The sequence below is a fragment of the Erpetoichthys calabaricus genome, chromosome 3 (genome assembly GCF_900747795.2).
Source record: "Erpetoichthys calabaricus chromosome 3, fErpCal1.3, whole genome shotgun sequence".
Taxonomy (NCBI): domain Eukaryota; kingdom Metazoa; phylum Chordata; class Cladistia; order Polypteriformes; family Polypteridae; genus Erpetoichthys; species Erpetoichthys calabaricus.
The window spans coordinates 156,912,121-156,929,089 of NC_041396.2; the positions used below are offsets into that span (position 1 = coordinate 156,912,121).

The following is a 16,969-nucleotide window of genomic DNA, read 5'->3' on the forward strand; positions in this document are numbered from 1 at the left end:
AGATGCCAACTGGGTAAATTCCCTGTTTAATTTAAAAAAAAAAAAAAAAAAGGGCACAAGAAACGGCAAAACTCAAGCACTTCAATTTCCATTTTCTTACTAACAAATAGTCCTTTCTAATCTGACGGCTTGAAGGATGTAGCTCTGGTTCAAGAAAGCTTCAGCATCATCTAGATGTGATACATCATTCTCTGGGAGTGGTCTCCTCTTATATCAAGTGGACCAGAAGGGACATGGCTTCTTTCATCTAGGTGCCCTCAAGGGGTGGTTTCTTGAGGCTGTGAGGGAGAAAGGAGACAAGACTGTTAACAGCAGCACACCCTCTCATCTAAAGGTTGTATTACTTACTTTATCCAAACATGGAAGACAACCCTCTGGTGTGTATATGCATGACAATGTTAATAAAACAGAGTGCCATTGTTTTCAGAATAGTAAAATTGTCACTTGAAAGTTCCTAGTAAAATGTAATCATATTACATTCTTTGTATTTGTCTTTCAAAGCACTGTTGCTTTGCCAATCTGTGAGCTCCAGTTGAAGGGAGGGTGGTCCTGAAGTGACAGTGACAGTTTCAAAAAGCCTAATTACATCTGCAAGTTCAATAAAATCCTGAAATGTCTGAGCAAACTGCTCCTGAAACAATTCAATTTTTTGGAAAAGTAAATCTTTAGAGAGAAATATATCTAATGTGCTTTTTTAAAATTCTGCATAGACTGAAAAATTATCCAGTTTTCCCTCTGATATATGTTCCTTGAACAACTGCAGACACAGTTCAAATGTTTTGTCACTACTATACAAATTACATATGAATTCTCCCTTTCCCTGTAGTGTGGATTTCAACAGATTGATGTACTGGGTGTGATTGGTGGGAAATGCCAACTTTCAAAGGCATTCAGAATGGGACATCTCTTTGACAGGCTTTCCTTATTCTGTCATGAATATGCTGATTTCAGAATGTAATTCAAAAAGTCTCCTCAGCATGTTGCCTCTGCCCGGCCACCTCAGTTTGGTATGCTACGAAACATCACTGTACTGTGTGTTAGTTTCACCCAAAAAATTTAGTGCACGTGAGCAAATGAAATTTATAGTAGATATGACAACTGTCATTACATCTTTCAAGACCGAGAGCTTTTCCACAGAGCACTTACTAATGTATAATGCAGTGTATACCAACTGGTTTCAGGATGTCCATTGACGTGACCCAATTAAGCCAGTTTTCTTTCCTTCCATGTCCTTTGTGCTATTGGTTGTCTCACATTTTAAGTTCTCCCATTTCAAACTAAACTGCTGAAGTGTTTTACAGACACATAGGAATAGGTCTTCTCCAGTTACATTTCCTTTCAAACAGTGAAGGGGTAGCTACCTCCTTTGTGATACTGAACAATTAATTTATGCTCCGTAAAAATGGCAGCAATTTTGCAGTGTCTACTATGCCATTTCTTTCACTCATCTGGTAACTAACTGTTCTTGATGACTGACTGACTGACTGACTGGAATAAGACCCCTTTCTCCTGGCTCCTCTGCACATTCTTGGCGTACACTGCTTATTACACTCACTTTCAGTGAAGGGTGTACCTGATGCAGCAACAAGTTGTGATACTTGGTAGCCAGCTCTAACTACTGCCGCATTTTCTTCATGTTTTCTTCTAAATAGGGTCTGGTGTCCAGAAAGCGATTTTTTATTAATTGATTTATTTTACTTGTTCATGTTTTACCCTCTGCCTGCTTTCCATTGTATTCTAGAAAACATTTCTTCATGTTTTATCTCATAATGCCTTTTAATGTTGTATTGTTAAAACTACCACAATAGTTTCTTGGCAGATCAGACAAATTTCTTTCTCTTTCCAAGGTACACAAAAATATTCCTCTGACCATTTTTCTTGAAATTTCCAACCCTAAGTATCAGTCTTTCTTTTCTTTGATATGATGGAAATCTAACTGGTTGCATATGACCTACAGTGTCAACACAAATAAGCTATATTTGCCAGGTGAGAAGTTCACTATAAGAAGGCATTCAAGTGTAACTCATATTTTACAGTGATAATGACCTCAAATGAATACAGCAATGAAGGGAAAGTAAATTGGTAAAGGTGGCATTGGGCTAATAAAGGTGAGGAAGAAATGACATGAACGTGGGCCAGTACATTGTTTTTCCCAATCCAGTTTGCTGAACCCTGGTGTAACATAGTCTCTGCAATTTTGTGAAAGGTACAACCATTTATTGTTTGTTTTTTACCTTCATATTGATGTTGCACAGGTAGGAGAGTGCAATATGTATCATCTACAATAATATCTTAAGTTTTTTAACGATGTGCAAGCTAAAATTACCAAATATGTCACTTGCTTTGCATAAAACAATGAAACGCACGTTGAGAATCCATGCATTCACTTCCTTGTGTAACCTAACAGGATAGACTACTGCGCATGCGCATAATGAGTTGCCTAGGCATGTACAAGGATAAAACAGCCTCTCGATCTACATAATTAGATTTAATTGCAAGATGTGGATGATCCTCACTCACATGGAGGTGGTTTGGCTTTGAAAAGACTGATGTTGCTCAAAAGACAGCAATCTGTTCAGACGAATTATTAATCCGTTCTGATGAATTACGTAATTCGTTTGAACTGATTATTTTTATTTTGGTGAGAAGCACATGCCTACATTGCATGTTCTATTTCATTTAAAATACTCGCACAGATCCCCGCCTCCTCGGCCCACTCCATCTCTCACCGACTCATGCCACCTGCCTCTCCAGCTCCTTCTGTCCCTTCCATGACAGATTCTTCTCAAAACCTGAGTTATTAGAAAACATTTATTGCAGCTGCTCTATGTCTATTTTTCACCTTGTGAAATATTGGTTTAATATTGACAGAATGTTGAGCATTTCACCAAGGATGATCTACATCAGGAAGGATAAGAGTCCCGTTTGCTGAAAGAACGTTCCTCTTTATGGGGGGAGACACCGGAGTTGCACGGTTTCTTGTGGATGCTGGTCAGTGGCCAGGGATGCTGAATGATAATATTCCAGCTTCACAAATAACTGATGTTTTAACTCTTTTTATAGTTAAACTACCCCTAAAATGCGTGCGCACACACACGCACACACAGATATACACCTTTGGACGCACCCACTACTAATTAAGCATGGCATGAGATTACAAGAGAATTCAGTCTCTAGAGAAAGTCCACTTGAGTCTGTGTATTTCAAATACATGAAAATGTCTTAACTTTATGCAAAAACTTGATTAGAAAAAAATATAAAAGGTATTACATGTCAGAATACTTTTTGAGTGTAGCATACCATGAATACTTCAACCGATTTTTATTAAATTCAGTTTTTAGTACAAAGCAGCAGTTATTTGTAAGACAGGAATATTGATCATTCGGTATCCCTGATCACTGATCATCATGCAGAAGAAACAATGCAGCTCCAGTTTTCTCCTCACACAGATGACCCACCCTTTACTCCTTCTTGATCAGGATTACTCTTAAATGAAATGCTGCCAATAAGGAATAACAAATCACAGTGTGGCTTTCTCTTAGTGATAAACTATGTTTCATGAGGAGGTCACCCCTAACAGATGCAAATATCAAGGGAAAAATACAAACAAAAAAAAAGAGGGGTGTGTGATTCTCTGTGTGATGTATCTTTTAAAGTCAGAAGAAAGACAAAAATGAAACTGCAATCAAAATATATGAAAGGTCAGCTGCTGAACTGGTGCATTCAGATAGTACAGACCATCGAACGATGACTACTTTTCTTCTTTATTGGCAGCGTTTCATTTTATCTCAGATCAGTTTAGATATGTACATCAGTTCAAATACATTCATATTTGCAAATTTGGGAAATCGGCTTCAGATACGCTAGCAGCACTGCACTGTACGAGTCCCCAATTCACACATGAACTTGATGTTAGCACATTGTTCGAACTGTGACATTATGCTGAATGAATATACACACATCTAACTCAAAACGGTAATTAAAACAATACTACATGCCAAGACCAATCCAGACCTGTTGTAACTAGACTACATACGTGCTGTGCTCCCTTTTCACAACAATGTGTGCGTAGTCTGATTCTCACTCTCCTGCTGTATCTTAATTCCGTGAGCCTTGTGACTGCCCCTTGTATATTGGTTGAGATACATCCGTTTTGACATACAGTATACAGTAAATTGGTTCAGATCAGGCAGAACTTGAAGTTAGTTTGTTTAAAAATGTTGTTAAAAGTTTGGTTTTTTTTTTTGTATCTTTGTGCAATATATGAGAGAACTTGTTTACAAATGCTATAGTTTTTTTTTCTTGTGCAGTATTTGACAGACCTTTAGATTTTTACACTATAGTACAGTATGTTAAATTTTTGTTCTTGCTTGTATGCTTCACAGTTCACCCTACAGCAGAGCAGTTTGTTTATCCAGACTGTAATGTTCATGCCCTGTAGTTCAGTTATGATTAGTATTGTAACGGCCAACCATTTGCCCAGACTGGCCACTACACTACCAAGACTATTCTTTGGATAACCTGAGGCTTCTTGTTCTAATAACAAGCCATACTCCTTACAAGTTGTACCTTTTTCCCACATGACAAAATAACCATTTTATTTTAACAGTAGACAGGAAGGTAAAATCAAACACGGATATATTGTAAATGGAAAATACAAACAAATATTTGATAACATAGATATTTGTGCGTAAAATACCACTATCCCAATGACACCAGTGACTAATTACTATATAAAACACGAGTATACCAATATTTGCAAAAAACCCTCCCTTACCTCTAAACAATTAATAAAAACACGGAACACAAATACAAACACAGAATAGTTAAACACAGCAATTGAAATGTGGTGAAAAATTAGTCCAAAATTAAAGTCCGGTGGTATTGATACTGACTGTAGTGTTATTGTTCTCCTTCCCAAAAACAAAACAACCTCACCGTGAAAGTCCTGGCAATGGCTGGTATGAATCCGAACCCCGGGATTTCTCGGTTCTGGCTGTTGTGATGATGAATCGGATGTTGAAAAAACAAGCAGTGGAATGATGCGATAAATGACAGTGATGAGTTTGTAAATGAATGGGTAAATTGTCTCCTTTCTCCTTTCGATTTCTCTCCTCTCTCTTTCTCTTTGCCTTTCCCTTGCCTTTCGCTCCTCTTGTTTAAATGCAAAATGTCATGGATGTAACTGGTGGATCCAACAGGTGATTTCCATCTTAGGTTGAGGTCACCCTCCATCATCTTCCCTTCTTCACTTACAGGGACAACATTTACTGACACACATATAACGGACAGAAAACGGGACGATGAAAACAAAACACACTCAGCACAGACAAAAACAAATACTTATTATGTGGCTTCGCTACAGTTTTTTATTCCTGTTGTATTCATATCTTGTTTACATTAAGGGTAAGTGTAGCAAGTTACGTCCCACTCTCGATCCCATTTTTGTTTTCCCATCTAAAAGATGCATGATTTGGATAGCACATACCCTAAGTAGCTTCATAAAACAGCAGAATCTTCAATGGAAAAAATGTAATCCAGTTGTGAAGAAATCTCCTTAGAACTGTGTATTCTTATTCACAATATGATTGGAGTTGGTCTGTGAATATTGTTAAAAAAAAATAGCCTAAATATGCCTACATTGTTTTGAGTGCTGCTGAGATAAGCATTTAAGTGACACACTATCTACATGCACACATGGCAAGACCAAAGGCAGCTCATGCGCATTGGAACACCACACCAATCCTATCTACACAAACACAAATCAATACATAAATAAAGGGAAAGGGGGGGGGGGGATATCCCAACCAGTAATCACTATTGTTCATCTGCCTGTAAAAGTTGCTGTAAATACACACACTTTAATGTCTGTAAAATACACCACTGTTGTCAAAGAGGCTTGAAGGCTTGTCTTTTATTATTATTATTAATTATTATTATTATTTCATGATTTTATTTAACTTGCCCTCTCTGTTTGGCTGGGTCAAATTTTGCAATCAATTTTTTACCCACTTTTAGTGAACAGATTTTCTTCAAACTGTGCAAGCGTGCTAATCTCTAGTGACAAGGCACTATTTCATCAGTTTTGACCAGAGATCTGTACGTTAATTACGTCAAATTTAAACTTCATTTCCTTATACTTCCAGCAATCACACACACACACACACACACACACACACACACATTATAATGTGTGTATGTATATACAGTATGTTTTTGGGCACGTAGAATGCATTTCTGGTTGACGTTTGTAAATGCATACATTCTTCAATGCAGTACGTTCTTTGTGTACATTTTCTCTTCTTTCTGTTATATTAACCTCCTCAGTGTTGCATTTTATTCCAAAAAAAATTGCATTTTTTTTTGCCGTGAAAAATTCACATATTTATTAAATGTCAAAAGTATAAAAAAGATACAAATAATAATAGTAAGGAAGAATAAAATTAATATGAAATTAACAATAATAACAAGAGTAATAATAATACTATTAATAATGCTGAAACAGTATATAATATCAAAAGTGTTAAATCTTAAAACACGGTGAAAGACACAATCCAACGTCACCAGTCGAGACAATAATAGCATGTTTCTTTATGGATTTCCTTCCCATATTTATTACATTTTTAACAGCACATTGCACAGGAGTTGGATTCTGTTTTTTTTTTTTTTTTCTTTCTTCAGTTGGTGGTATATAATCAATAAAATATCTACCATTAAGATGTCCTGGATTGATCCTCGATGTGCTGGGTCGACCGTGTCTCTTTAGTGGTAGTGTGGACAGTGGATGTGCGGCAATGATTTGTTCTGCAAGTTGGCACGTAAAGTTTGCATGAGATACAGTTTTGCCAGGTTCTTGTTTGTATAAAACAAATGCATTCCAAATGCACTGTTCCACCAGATGATGCAATATCTTTTTGTGATATTTCTTTTGTTTCCTCTGCATAAATGGATAGAAAGTTAATTCTTGATCCACACGATCTACACCGCCCATCGTACTATTGTAGTCGATCACAGCTCAAGACTTCATAACTTGCTTGTTGTCTTTTGCCTGTACAGTGACTGTAGCTGTATGTACAGTGCAAAGAAGACAAAACAAAACATCTTTCTTGTCCTTCCATTTCAGTGCAAACAGCTCTACCCTTTTGCCAAGCTACTAGTGCACCCCACTGTAATTTAGTTCTGCCAAAGTCTTCAGATATTTCACGACTGTTGAGACGCACTGTTCCATATGCGTCAGTCTCTCTTTGCAGCAAGATGTCAAATAGCTCTGGTGAAATATAACAGTTGTCCATAGTTGCACAGTAACCTTGATCCAGCAGAGTATCTATAAAAGTCGGCACAAATGACGTAGCAGCGCTGTACTAATTGTATTTCGGATCAAACATTGTCCCTTTTCCTGTGTACAGAACCGAATTCTAGATGTATACCATTTTTGATTCACAAAGCTTGTAAAAGTTTATGCCAAATCTTGGTCTTTTTGACACAATGCACTGTATTCATGATAGTCTGCTCTTAAGCCATGAGACTTTCATCGATGCTTACATCACGGTCCGGAATGTAAATGCTCTGAAATTTTGCTACAATAGCCTGGTATGTCTCCCAAATTTTCTTCAGTTAGAGTACTGGATGGGCATTCTCATCAAAGTCTTCATTGTTGGTGAAGTGCGGATATTTCTTAATTAGTGAAAACCTATATTCGGACATAATTTCTCCAAAGAACGGTGTTGCCAAAATTTTGTTCTTGGATTAGTACAATCGCTGCGCAGGTTTCACTACAAATCCTTACAATATCAATAAGCCTAAAAAGGCCCAGATATCATCAGCAGTTACTGGTTCCCATCTTTTTGAATGGGAAAACTGCTTAGGTGTATGTTTATTTGCCCGACACTGTTCAGTGTAACAATTTGTCAGGACAACAATTCTGTCAATCACATTATCATCCAACATCACATAAATGAGTTGATTGTGGCTTTCAATGTCCACTTTTATTCTTAGCTGTTCCCCAAAATTAAAACAAGGTGGCACTGGTTTATTTGAAGCAGAGTCAACAGGTAGCCAGACACGAGGGTCACTTTTGGATTCATCAGAATCACTTTTGGGCTCACTGTCCATTTCATTTTCATCACCTGAGGACAGATTCACTTCCTCATCACCGCTGATGAGAAGGTCCTCAACATCCTCACCATCACTGCTTGTATTAGTAGCAGGAGCGTGCAGCACCTGGGCTGCTGAAGAACTTCCATTATTATTGGGGGGGTGGTTTACTGATCATGCTTACACGTGAGAGGAGTAGATGCACTGACTCCTTTGCCTATGTGATGCTTGGACATAACGCTTATGCAAGACCCACCTATAATGTTGCCTGAGTAATGCTTGGGACTTACACTGACAGCACTGTTACAGCCCGAGTGATTCTTGGTTCTAATTCTTATGCAAGATGCATCTGTACAGTTACCCGAGTGACATTTGGGACTAACGCTTTTAACACTTTTCTCGGGTCCAACAGTAATGAGGTTAAAAAAAGATTTCTGCCGTGTCCGTGTGTTGTTCAGCCTTGACCCCTCCCCTCCATATCGGTCACCCAATCATTACTCCTACTATACACATCCTCTCTCTATACCACCTCGTGACACTCTCGGTGCTTGCTTTTCAATGCAGTCTGCTATAATGGCAAGGCAGAAAAGCAAATTATCTGTGCTGCTAACTCTCCCTTCAATGTAGTCGGCTATAATGGCAAGGCAGAAAAGGAAGTTATCTATTCAAGAATGTAGAATTTTAAATCATGATAGAAAAATAGCAGCAAGAGCTGATGATGAACATTGGAAAAAAAAGAAAATGAACAAAAAAGAGCTGCATTTAATAAAAATCAAGAAAAAAGAGAATCATCCAATAAATGAGAGAGAAAAATATCCCAAACATTTATAGAATGCAAGTTAGAGGATAAAGTAATTCATAGTATTGTTTTTGATGAGTTGTTAATGTAATTTATTTACTTTTTACATTTTGCTTTTTTTCTTGTACTTTTTTTTTTTTTTTTACTGTTTTTACTGTTCATTGGTTTTGTTTTATTATTTATTGGTATTTAAAATAGACAGTTGTAGTGAAATACTCAAGTAACTGATTTTCTATCTATAATAACTAAGGACCAAACAGTCTTTCTCCTGTGCCCTGCATACTCTTGTATATACTGCCTCTTTAAATGCAATCACTGTCTCTAATGGGAGGGGCGCCTCGACACCCTTTGAGCAGCTCAGCCTCGAAATAGTGGGTTCCCAGCACCCGCTCCGGGGGTTGGTAAGTGAAGTGAACAGTGGGCAGGACCCCCTAGTAATAAATATATTACAATAAAATTATAAAATTTATTTAAATATGTACACATTTTTACTGACTGTTTAAAAATATCCAGGAGTATTACAAACAATGTAACTGGAATTTTTCTAATAAATAGCAATAGTGCCTGAGATCCACCTCCCCTTAACTCAGACCCTTTCCTCACCTTAAAATATGTATATCAGAAACAGGAAATTTGATTTCTGAATACAAGATGTTTGAGCACGGTTTCTATTTATAACTAATTTTTATTATCACAGAATATTTTGTGATAATAATGCTTACTGAAGATATTTAGGTTCCAGATGGGATTTTTAACCTGGGACTCTTAATGTTTCTTTTCCTGAGCATCTCCTGCATCTAAGCATTTATAAACATTTATGTTGTCTGGTTTTATTGTTCCTCACTCTAGTAGATAGTTCATCTTTCAGATCTTTTACTATAGAGAATATTTCAGTGGTATTTGTAACAGTTCCCTCTCTCTCTTATAATGAATAACATATTGGCACTATTTGCGAGCTAAATCCGCAAGCTTCACTTTTTCTTATCTGAAATCATATCCATCTGATATTCCTAAACTGTAGTGTGCCGAATCTGATCCAGGATTAGCTAAATGCAACACCAAAGGATTTACATCTTCCATGATCATGGGTTTGATGCTAAAAAGTTATGTTCCAGATTGGACAATATCGATAACTCTGAGAAGGGAAATAATTGTTAAGGCATTCAAAGAACCTTAATTTCCGTATTCGTGGTTCTTTACGCATAGCGTGCTCAATTCCTGAATATTACCCACTCATTCGAATAAACTGCATTTTATCCAAATTTCGAAATGTCTTTCTTACATCAAAATTGAAGTCGCCAGTTACAATGACCGCAGATTTCGTTGCTTTGCTCATGGCTTTCTCTATTTGGACAAAATTAATACATTACTGTTTTCAAAATGAAACAATTCCACATGCCACGGACACCCTTTTGCATCATTTCCAAATACACAATAGTATCTCATGTTCTTAACAGAAACATGGAGATTAGCTAAACAAATTGTTGATTTAGATGCCTCAGATCAGAATAGTGTCTTGTAATTTATTAATCTTATACACACCATTCGATGATGTGAGATTTTTGAAAAATATTAATACATCACCTCTCATGTACCATTTGTCGTTTACGATTAACTGTTTTGATATATTATGGTTGGACCATTCATTGCTTTTAAATCGTTGAACGGTAATTTAAATTTTCGCTCTGTTCTTAATCTTTTGAGTTACTTCAAAGTTACGTTGTTTTGATCTGTTTGTTTCAGTGGCACCAACCATCCCACAATGTACAAACCCAAAAGAGTCATCGTTCTGCTCATTGTTATATACAGCATCCTTCTCTTGATTCCCATGCATTTGTTCAAGTCAGCACAAATGCAATCGAATGTTTGTCCCTGGGTCTTGTGTATCGTCAACGCTTCAGCCGGAATGACTGGAAATTGCTTACTTTATAGTTTTATTTTTGCTCTTGTTCATAATTGCATGTTCTGTCTGATTTTTACTTATCAGATTTAATTCTCCGGCGATGTTATGTACTTCCCCATTTAAGATCTCACATTTTTACCTATCCTGTCCAAACTAAAGTCAATCCATAATTTATGTGGCTTTCCATTCTCACTGAATGTGATCAACTTCAATGTTCCACATGCTCTGTTTATGAGACCATCTTTGACATCGATGTTGGAAGTAATCATGTACTTGATTCTGATTTTCAACTTCAAAACATACAGAAGACCATTAACTTTCGTAGAGGTTTTCTTCTTTAATGATTCCAAAACTCTACTTTTAAGGGCAGCACTAACGTTTTCAAAGATTATATCTTTGGCATGGCTCAGCATGCATTCACAATTCTTTTATTGTTAAATTTGTTGACATCTTTGTTTCTTGAAAAAAGCTGTACCATGTTCTCTTGCACATCTGTTTCATTACAACGTCTGGAATTTAACAAATTGATATCATCTTGCATCATTCAAGCCAAATTATTTATGGCATCTATGAAAAGTTTTTCATGTTTCTGCCATATTATTTCCATAAGTTTGAAAATATGAAATTAATCCCATAACGGATTCATGGCAAAAAACTCTGCAGTGTGACTTGACAAATCGAGCATGTTATAAGCACATGCGTCACAAGAAGATTGAATGCAATATGTAGAGTGAAGCTGTTGATCAGAAAGGTGTCTTTTCCTAATGGAATGCCTAACAATACAACCATTTTGTCCTTATCAGGTCCTGGAACATTATCGAAATCATAACTGGTCAACTGGTAAAGGCAGTGGAATACCATGCACTTCCCCACACCTGCTGATTCATTGAACGCATCTTTGTTCGTTCTGTTACATTTCAGGACGTGCATTTAGAATTCCCTTTGCAATGTGTTCAGTGTGTGAATTATGTTAATTCGTTCCTGTCTATTTTCTGAACACAGCTGTAGTTAATTTTGTTTTTGTCCCCAACCGTTTCCTGACTGATTTCCTCGACAATATTGACCATCTGTTTGTTCAATAATTTGTCAGCTATGAAGTACTGGATCTTCTCCTGTTCAGCATGTTCATTTTCCTGTTCAACTCGTTCGAGTACGTCTATTATTTTATTCGCTGTGACTACATATTTTAGCCTGTTTTCCTGGATTGTATCGATTTTATCACTGTAAATCTTTTCTCAGTTCTGGTTCTGAAACTTGGCAGTCTTTTCTCCACAAAAGAAACAGTAGATCTTGCTCGTGATAGTAATTAGGAGCATCCTGAACAAGCTTAAATCATCTGTATCTTATCACATTGAGCTGTCTTCTTTCCTTGACTTAGCTGTTGTCATCATTTGCCATTGACTTGACTGAATGGTAGTTTGCAACAAAATCAGGTAGGCAAACATTTTCCATTGATTTAGGCTTCTTGGTGTATTTCACTTGCCAGTCCTCTTTGAAAACAAGGGGGGCTCCGCCCCCTGCTCGCTTCGCTCGCCTACCCCCAGCGTTGGGCATCCTGAAACACATTAGTTGAGCTCGTTCGTCTTGGAGCCGTGTCCGCTTTGCTTGCGGCATTTCAGACTCATGTTGGAGGCGCCTGCGTACATTGATTTTATCAAGCCGGGCTCGTGTTTGTATATCCGTCAGTCGAGCTCGTTCGTTTTGAACCCGTGTCTGCTGTGCTTCCGCAGTTTCAGACGTGCGTTGTAGGCGCCTGCATTCATTGATCTTATCCAGGTGAGCTCGTGTTTGTATCGTTGAGCTGTATTGTGTTTGAATTCGGTGTAAAGCATTCAGCGGTTTGTACAATCCCAAGCAGCACATTACTCCTAACTTCACTCCGCAGTAGTGCCACGCACAATATGGCGGTGACGCCTGCGCCTTTCGTACTATCTTTGTGGACCTGTGGGGCCGCCGTAGCCTCTTCCGTTTGAATCCGGGCTGCAGCGCAGAATCCTCTTTTTGGCGTGGCTGTGTCGGTAGTCGTTAGCCATGGGCGCCTTGTTGCTTCATTTCTCGTTCACGTCAGTTGAGCTGTTTCGTTTTTGGGCCGTGAGTCCTTCATTTGCGGTGGATACGACTTCGATTGCGGTTTATGAGACGTGCGCTGTACGCGCCTGCGCAGTACGTCTCATGGTCCCATCGCCGTGTACCTGCGTCCTTGCCATCCGGTTTAGTTAGTAAACCTGCGTCCATGCCATCCGGTTTACCATTCTCGGTTAGTAATATGGATACCTGTCGAGTTTTTGTCCATTATCTCCGGATCCTTCATTGATTTCAGGATCTGGACTTGTTCATTCATCAGAAGGGTGTTTATGAACACCGTTCGCCTACTGCTTATCAAAAGGGCTAATAATAAAACAAGGTAAGCAGCTTCTTTCACACACATCAGATTGAAGTTTAGAAAACCATTTGATTCTTGAAGTGCTTATGACAATGTTGCTTGGGTACCATTTGCAACACCCATCTGGTGTCCTGAATCACAAATGTTTTGTGATGTGTCTTGCTGCTACATGGACAGCTTTGAGTAATGAAAAACAGGGCTGTAATGGAGTCCAGAGGAAAACTGTTATTTGGAGGGTACAGGGCGTGCTTTCCAGACTGTGTAGTTTATTAAACTTAAGCCATCAAACCATGAGTAGTAGACTGTTGCTAATGCTTCCCTTTTATAGACTGCAGCTGCTTGGGAATTCCACACCCTTATTTTTAAATAACAGTTGCCCGAGTACTGCTAGGATTTTTATTTTTTTTTTGATGTTCGTGTTTGTTCTTGCTTTGCCCACCAGCACTGCCATTAACATATCTGTAAAGTATAAAACAAGTGCAAATATACATTTAATGCACAGCATTAATTTAAGTTAGAATGTATTCAAATGTTTACTTATTTTTAATATGAATATTTAAATATTATATTTTGGCAAATTTGACAGCCCTAGTATACAATGATAACTTTCTGACGTTGATCAAAATTATTTGCAAATTCCTATGCATTCCATCCACGAGTTCACCGTCATAGAGACTGTTTAATGTTGGAGACAATGTAGTCTCATCTCTGCGTTCTTGTCTGAAACCAGCAAAGATTGACTTTCTTGTGTTCTTGACAAACAAAAGTCTTTAAAGACCACAGTGAGTGTTGAGAATAAGCTGAGATGTTGGGTAAGAAATGGGTATTATGTAAGGCTTTTGTTGTTTGGAGTAATTTTAAAATTTTAGTTATTCTGCACTACATCCTATACTGGCAGCCTTTGTGAAAAAAGTTCAAATGTTAAATGCTGGTTACTTGCAAATATATTACTTGAAAGAATTTTTAGATATTTTGTATAAAATTAATACTCTGTTTCTATTATATTTAGTGATAGCTTTTTTGGTAATTATTCTGTGGTTTGTAAATTTAAAGCTAAATGCTGGATATCAGTAAATAATGTTCTACTGATTACAGATTGTGTGATATTTAGTTGCTACTCCTGAGCCATAGCCACAGATTTTATGATAATTGTTCCATGTTTGATTGTTTTATGTTCTGTGCTGATTAAAAAATATAATACAAAAAAAAACATCCCTGCATTAGAATATAAAGCAATTAATATTTTAATGGTATCTCATGTGGTGGTGCTCCATCATGTTTAAATCTATATTACACAGTGAATATTGAACTGAAACTGACATGAAAAAAAATTGCACTGCAAATCAAATCACAGTTGTAGCATTTGTCTGAAAAATCACAACTAGATATTGACCTCAAGTCGTTCTTGCTGATGAAACCAAATGGTGTTTCAGTAAAGTATTAGTTTATACAGTTAAGTTTTTGATTATATTTTTCCATGAACAGTTTGTTTATACAAAGAACTGAAAACAGGTTTCAGTTTCTCAATAAAGATTGAAAAGTTCGGACATGATTTGTCTTGGTTTCATTTTTTTACATCATTAAAACCTACCATTTTAACTGGAGTGTGTAAACTGTTTGTCTGCTGTAGGTGGGAGCATTATGGTATTATGCCTTAATTGGCCGGAGATGCTAGAGTTGGTGTCATCTTTCCTATTGCAGTCATATTTTCTGGCTATTATATAATGTTCTGATTTCACCAGTTTCCTAATTTCAATACGGTACAGTAAGGTATAATATAGAATCAAACATACATTATTCATGCATCCAAAATGTTACTGTAAACTGATAGGCTGGCTCAAACTGAGAGAACATGTATGTTTAGCCCTTTCAGCTAGTAGCCCATGTGAGAGAACATGTATGTTTAGCCCTTTCAGCTAGTAGCCCATGAAAATCAGTCTCTTGTAGTTTGTAGCCATAGTTTACATTACTCTGCATATTTTATACACACCAAGCCTATCTACTGTTTCTTGTTAAACTTGGTTAAAGTCCATGGGGATCAAGGGAGAGGTTTGAGCAAAACTGCTTAACACACAGCATCAGTTTTGACAATAAAAAAAAAATATATATTACAGAAATACCCTGTGGTGGTTGTGGTCACCTTTCTGAGTGTATCCACCTATTTTGTGAAACGATCCATGCAGGAGTAAGAGGCAAGAGACAGCCTTGGACAGAAATCAACTCATCACATTCATGGAAACAACCGTGTCTACTCATTTGGGTCATTTTTATAATATGTGTAATGTAATGCACAAATGTCCATCCATCCTGTACTAGGATGACACTATCATGCAGCGGTTAGTCTGTTGTTAAAAGAATTTTTGTTTGGGCTGTTTATATCAGTGCATAGAATATCTTGGTAAAATTTTTGAATAATAAAATATTTTTTATTATTACATTTTTTTAATCTTGCAATTTATTATTTTGTAGGGATACAGCGGGACAAGAACGGTTTCACACCATCACAACGTCCTATTATAGAGGTGCCATGGGGATAATGCTAGTATATGATATAACAAATGCCAAAAGCTTTGAAAACATCAGCAAGTGGCTTCGAAATATTGATGAGGTAAGCTTTTTTTATTTAAAAAAAAATGTCCACTTAAGTAATGATAATGCTTTGAAATTAAAATTGTCACAACAATGGAATATATGTTTCATTAAGGCCGAGAAGGCAGTTAAAGAATGCACCGGGCTTGTTTTTAAAGAGACTGATTTGATCATTGTTTTAACAATGAAGACTTTTTTCTATTGGATTTTAACCTCCACTTCACTTCTGTTTACAGCGATCGGTACGTAGCGTGCATTGTTGCAATGCGACTTTTCTTGGTTGTTTATTAAATTACAGATTTTTCAAATGTTCATGTTTTTCCCTGTGCTTAAAACTCTTTAAAAAAAAAAAAGTGTTTACAACGAGCAGTTCGTAAGGCTATAACGTGAATTCTTGCAATGTTACTTTTCTCTGTTCAAGGTTTTCTCAGTGTTATTCAATGTTTTTACATTTAGTTTACTATTACGCTCTGCATTCTATGGTATAATTAACTATTTTTCTGCTTAAAAATCTTTAAGAAAAATATATTTACATACAGTTCATGCGGTCTGGAAGTGATTAATTGTATTTACATACAATCCTATGGGGGAAATTACTTCGGGTCACGACCAAATCGGGTTACAAGCAGAGTTTTGGAATGAATTACGGTCGTGACCTGAGGTTCCACTGTACTAGATAATTTAAAAAAAAAAAAAAAACCAGCTGTACTGCAAGTAATAATTTAAAATGTTTAAGTAAGGTATATTTACATTTAAGTGGTCTTTAGTTGCCAATATCAATATTGGCAAAAAAAATATATATACTGTCTCAGTTGGAATAAATGAGGAAGAAAAGAAAAATATCGGAATTGGCTGGTCAACTAACATAAAATCTGTGATTTCTATAGGCCTTAACCTGATCAGAGCATCCCTAGTGACTGCTTTTTCAAGTATTTTAGAGAGCAAGGGTTAATTTGAAATTAGTCTTTAATTATTAAGCATATGTGGGGTCTATCACTGGCTTTTTGTATAGTAATGGTCAGGTAAGTGATGCTTAGTTCATCAGGAACTGTGCCATTCAGCAGTGAACCATTGATAATGCTAAGAATGAGTTTTTCCAAAACATCTATTGAGCTTTTTACTAGTTTATTAAAACTAGTCGGTAGTGGGTGTAAGGAACTAGTACTAGGTTACATTTTACAAATTAAACTTATGATTATTT

The 16,969-nt window shown here is 36.8% G+C and overlaps 1 protein-coding gene across 1 annotated transcript in view; it reads left to right on the forward strand.

The window, feature by feature from the left end:
• rab10 (RAB10, member RAS oncogene family) overlaps positions 1-16,969 on the forward strand; it is a 113,458-nt gene that overhangs the window by 56,333 nt on the left and 40,156 nt on the right. Inside the window, exon 3 of the mRNA XM_028797441.2 lies at positions 15,649-15,787. Within this exon, the coding sequence (XP_028653274.1) occupies positions 15,649-15,787 (139 nt within the window). The remainder of the gene's footprint in view (positions 1-15,648; positions 15,788-16,969) is intronic.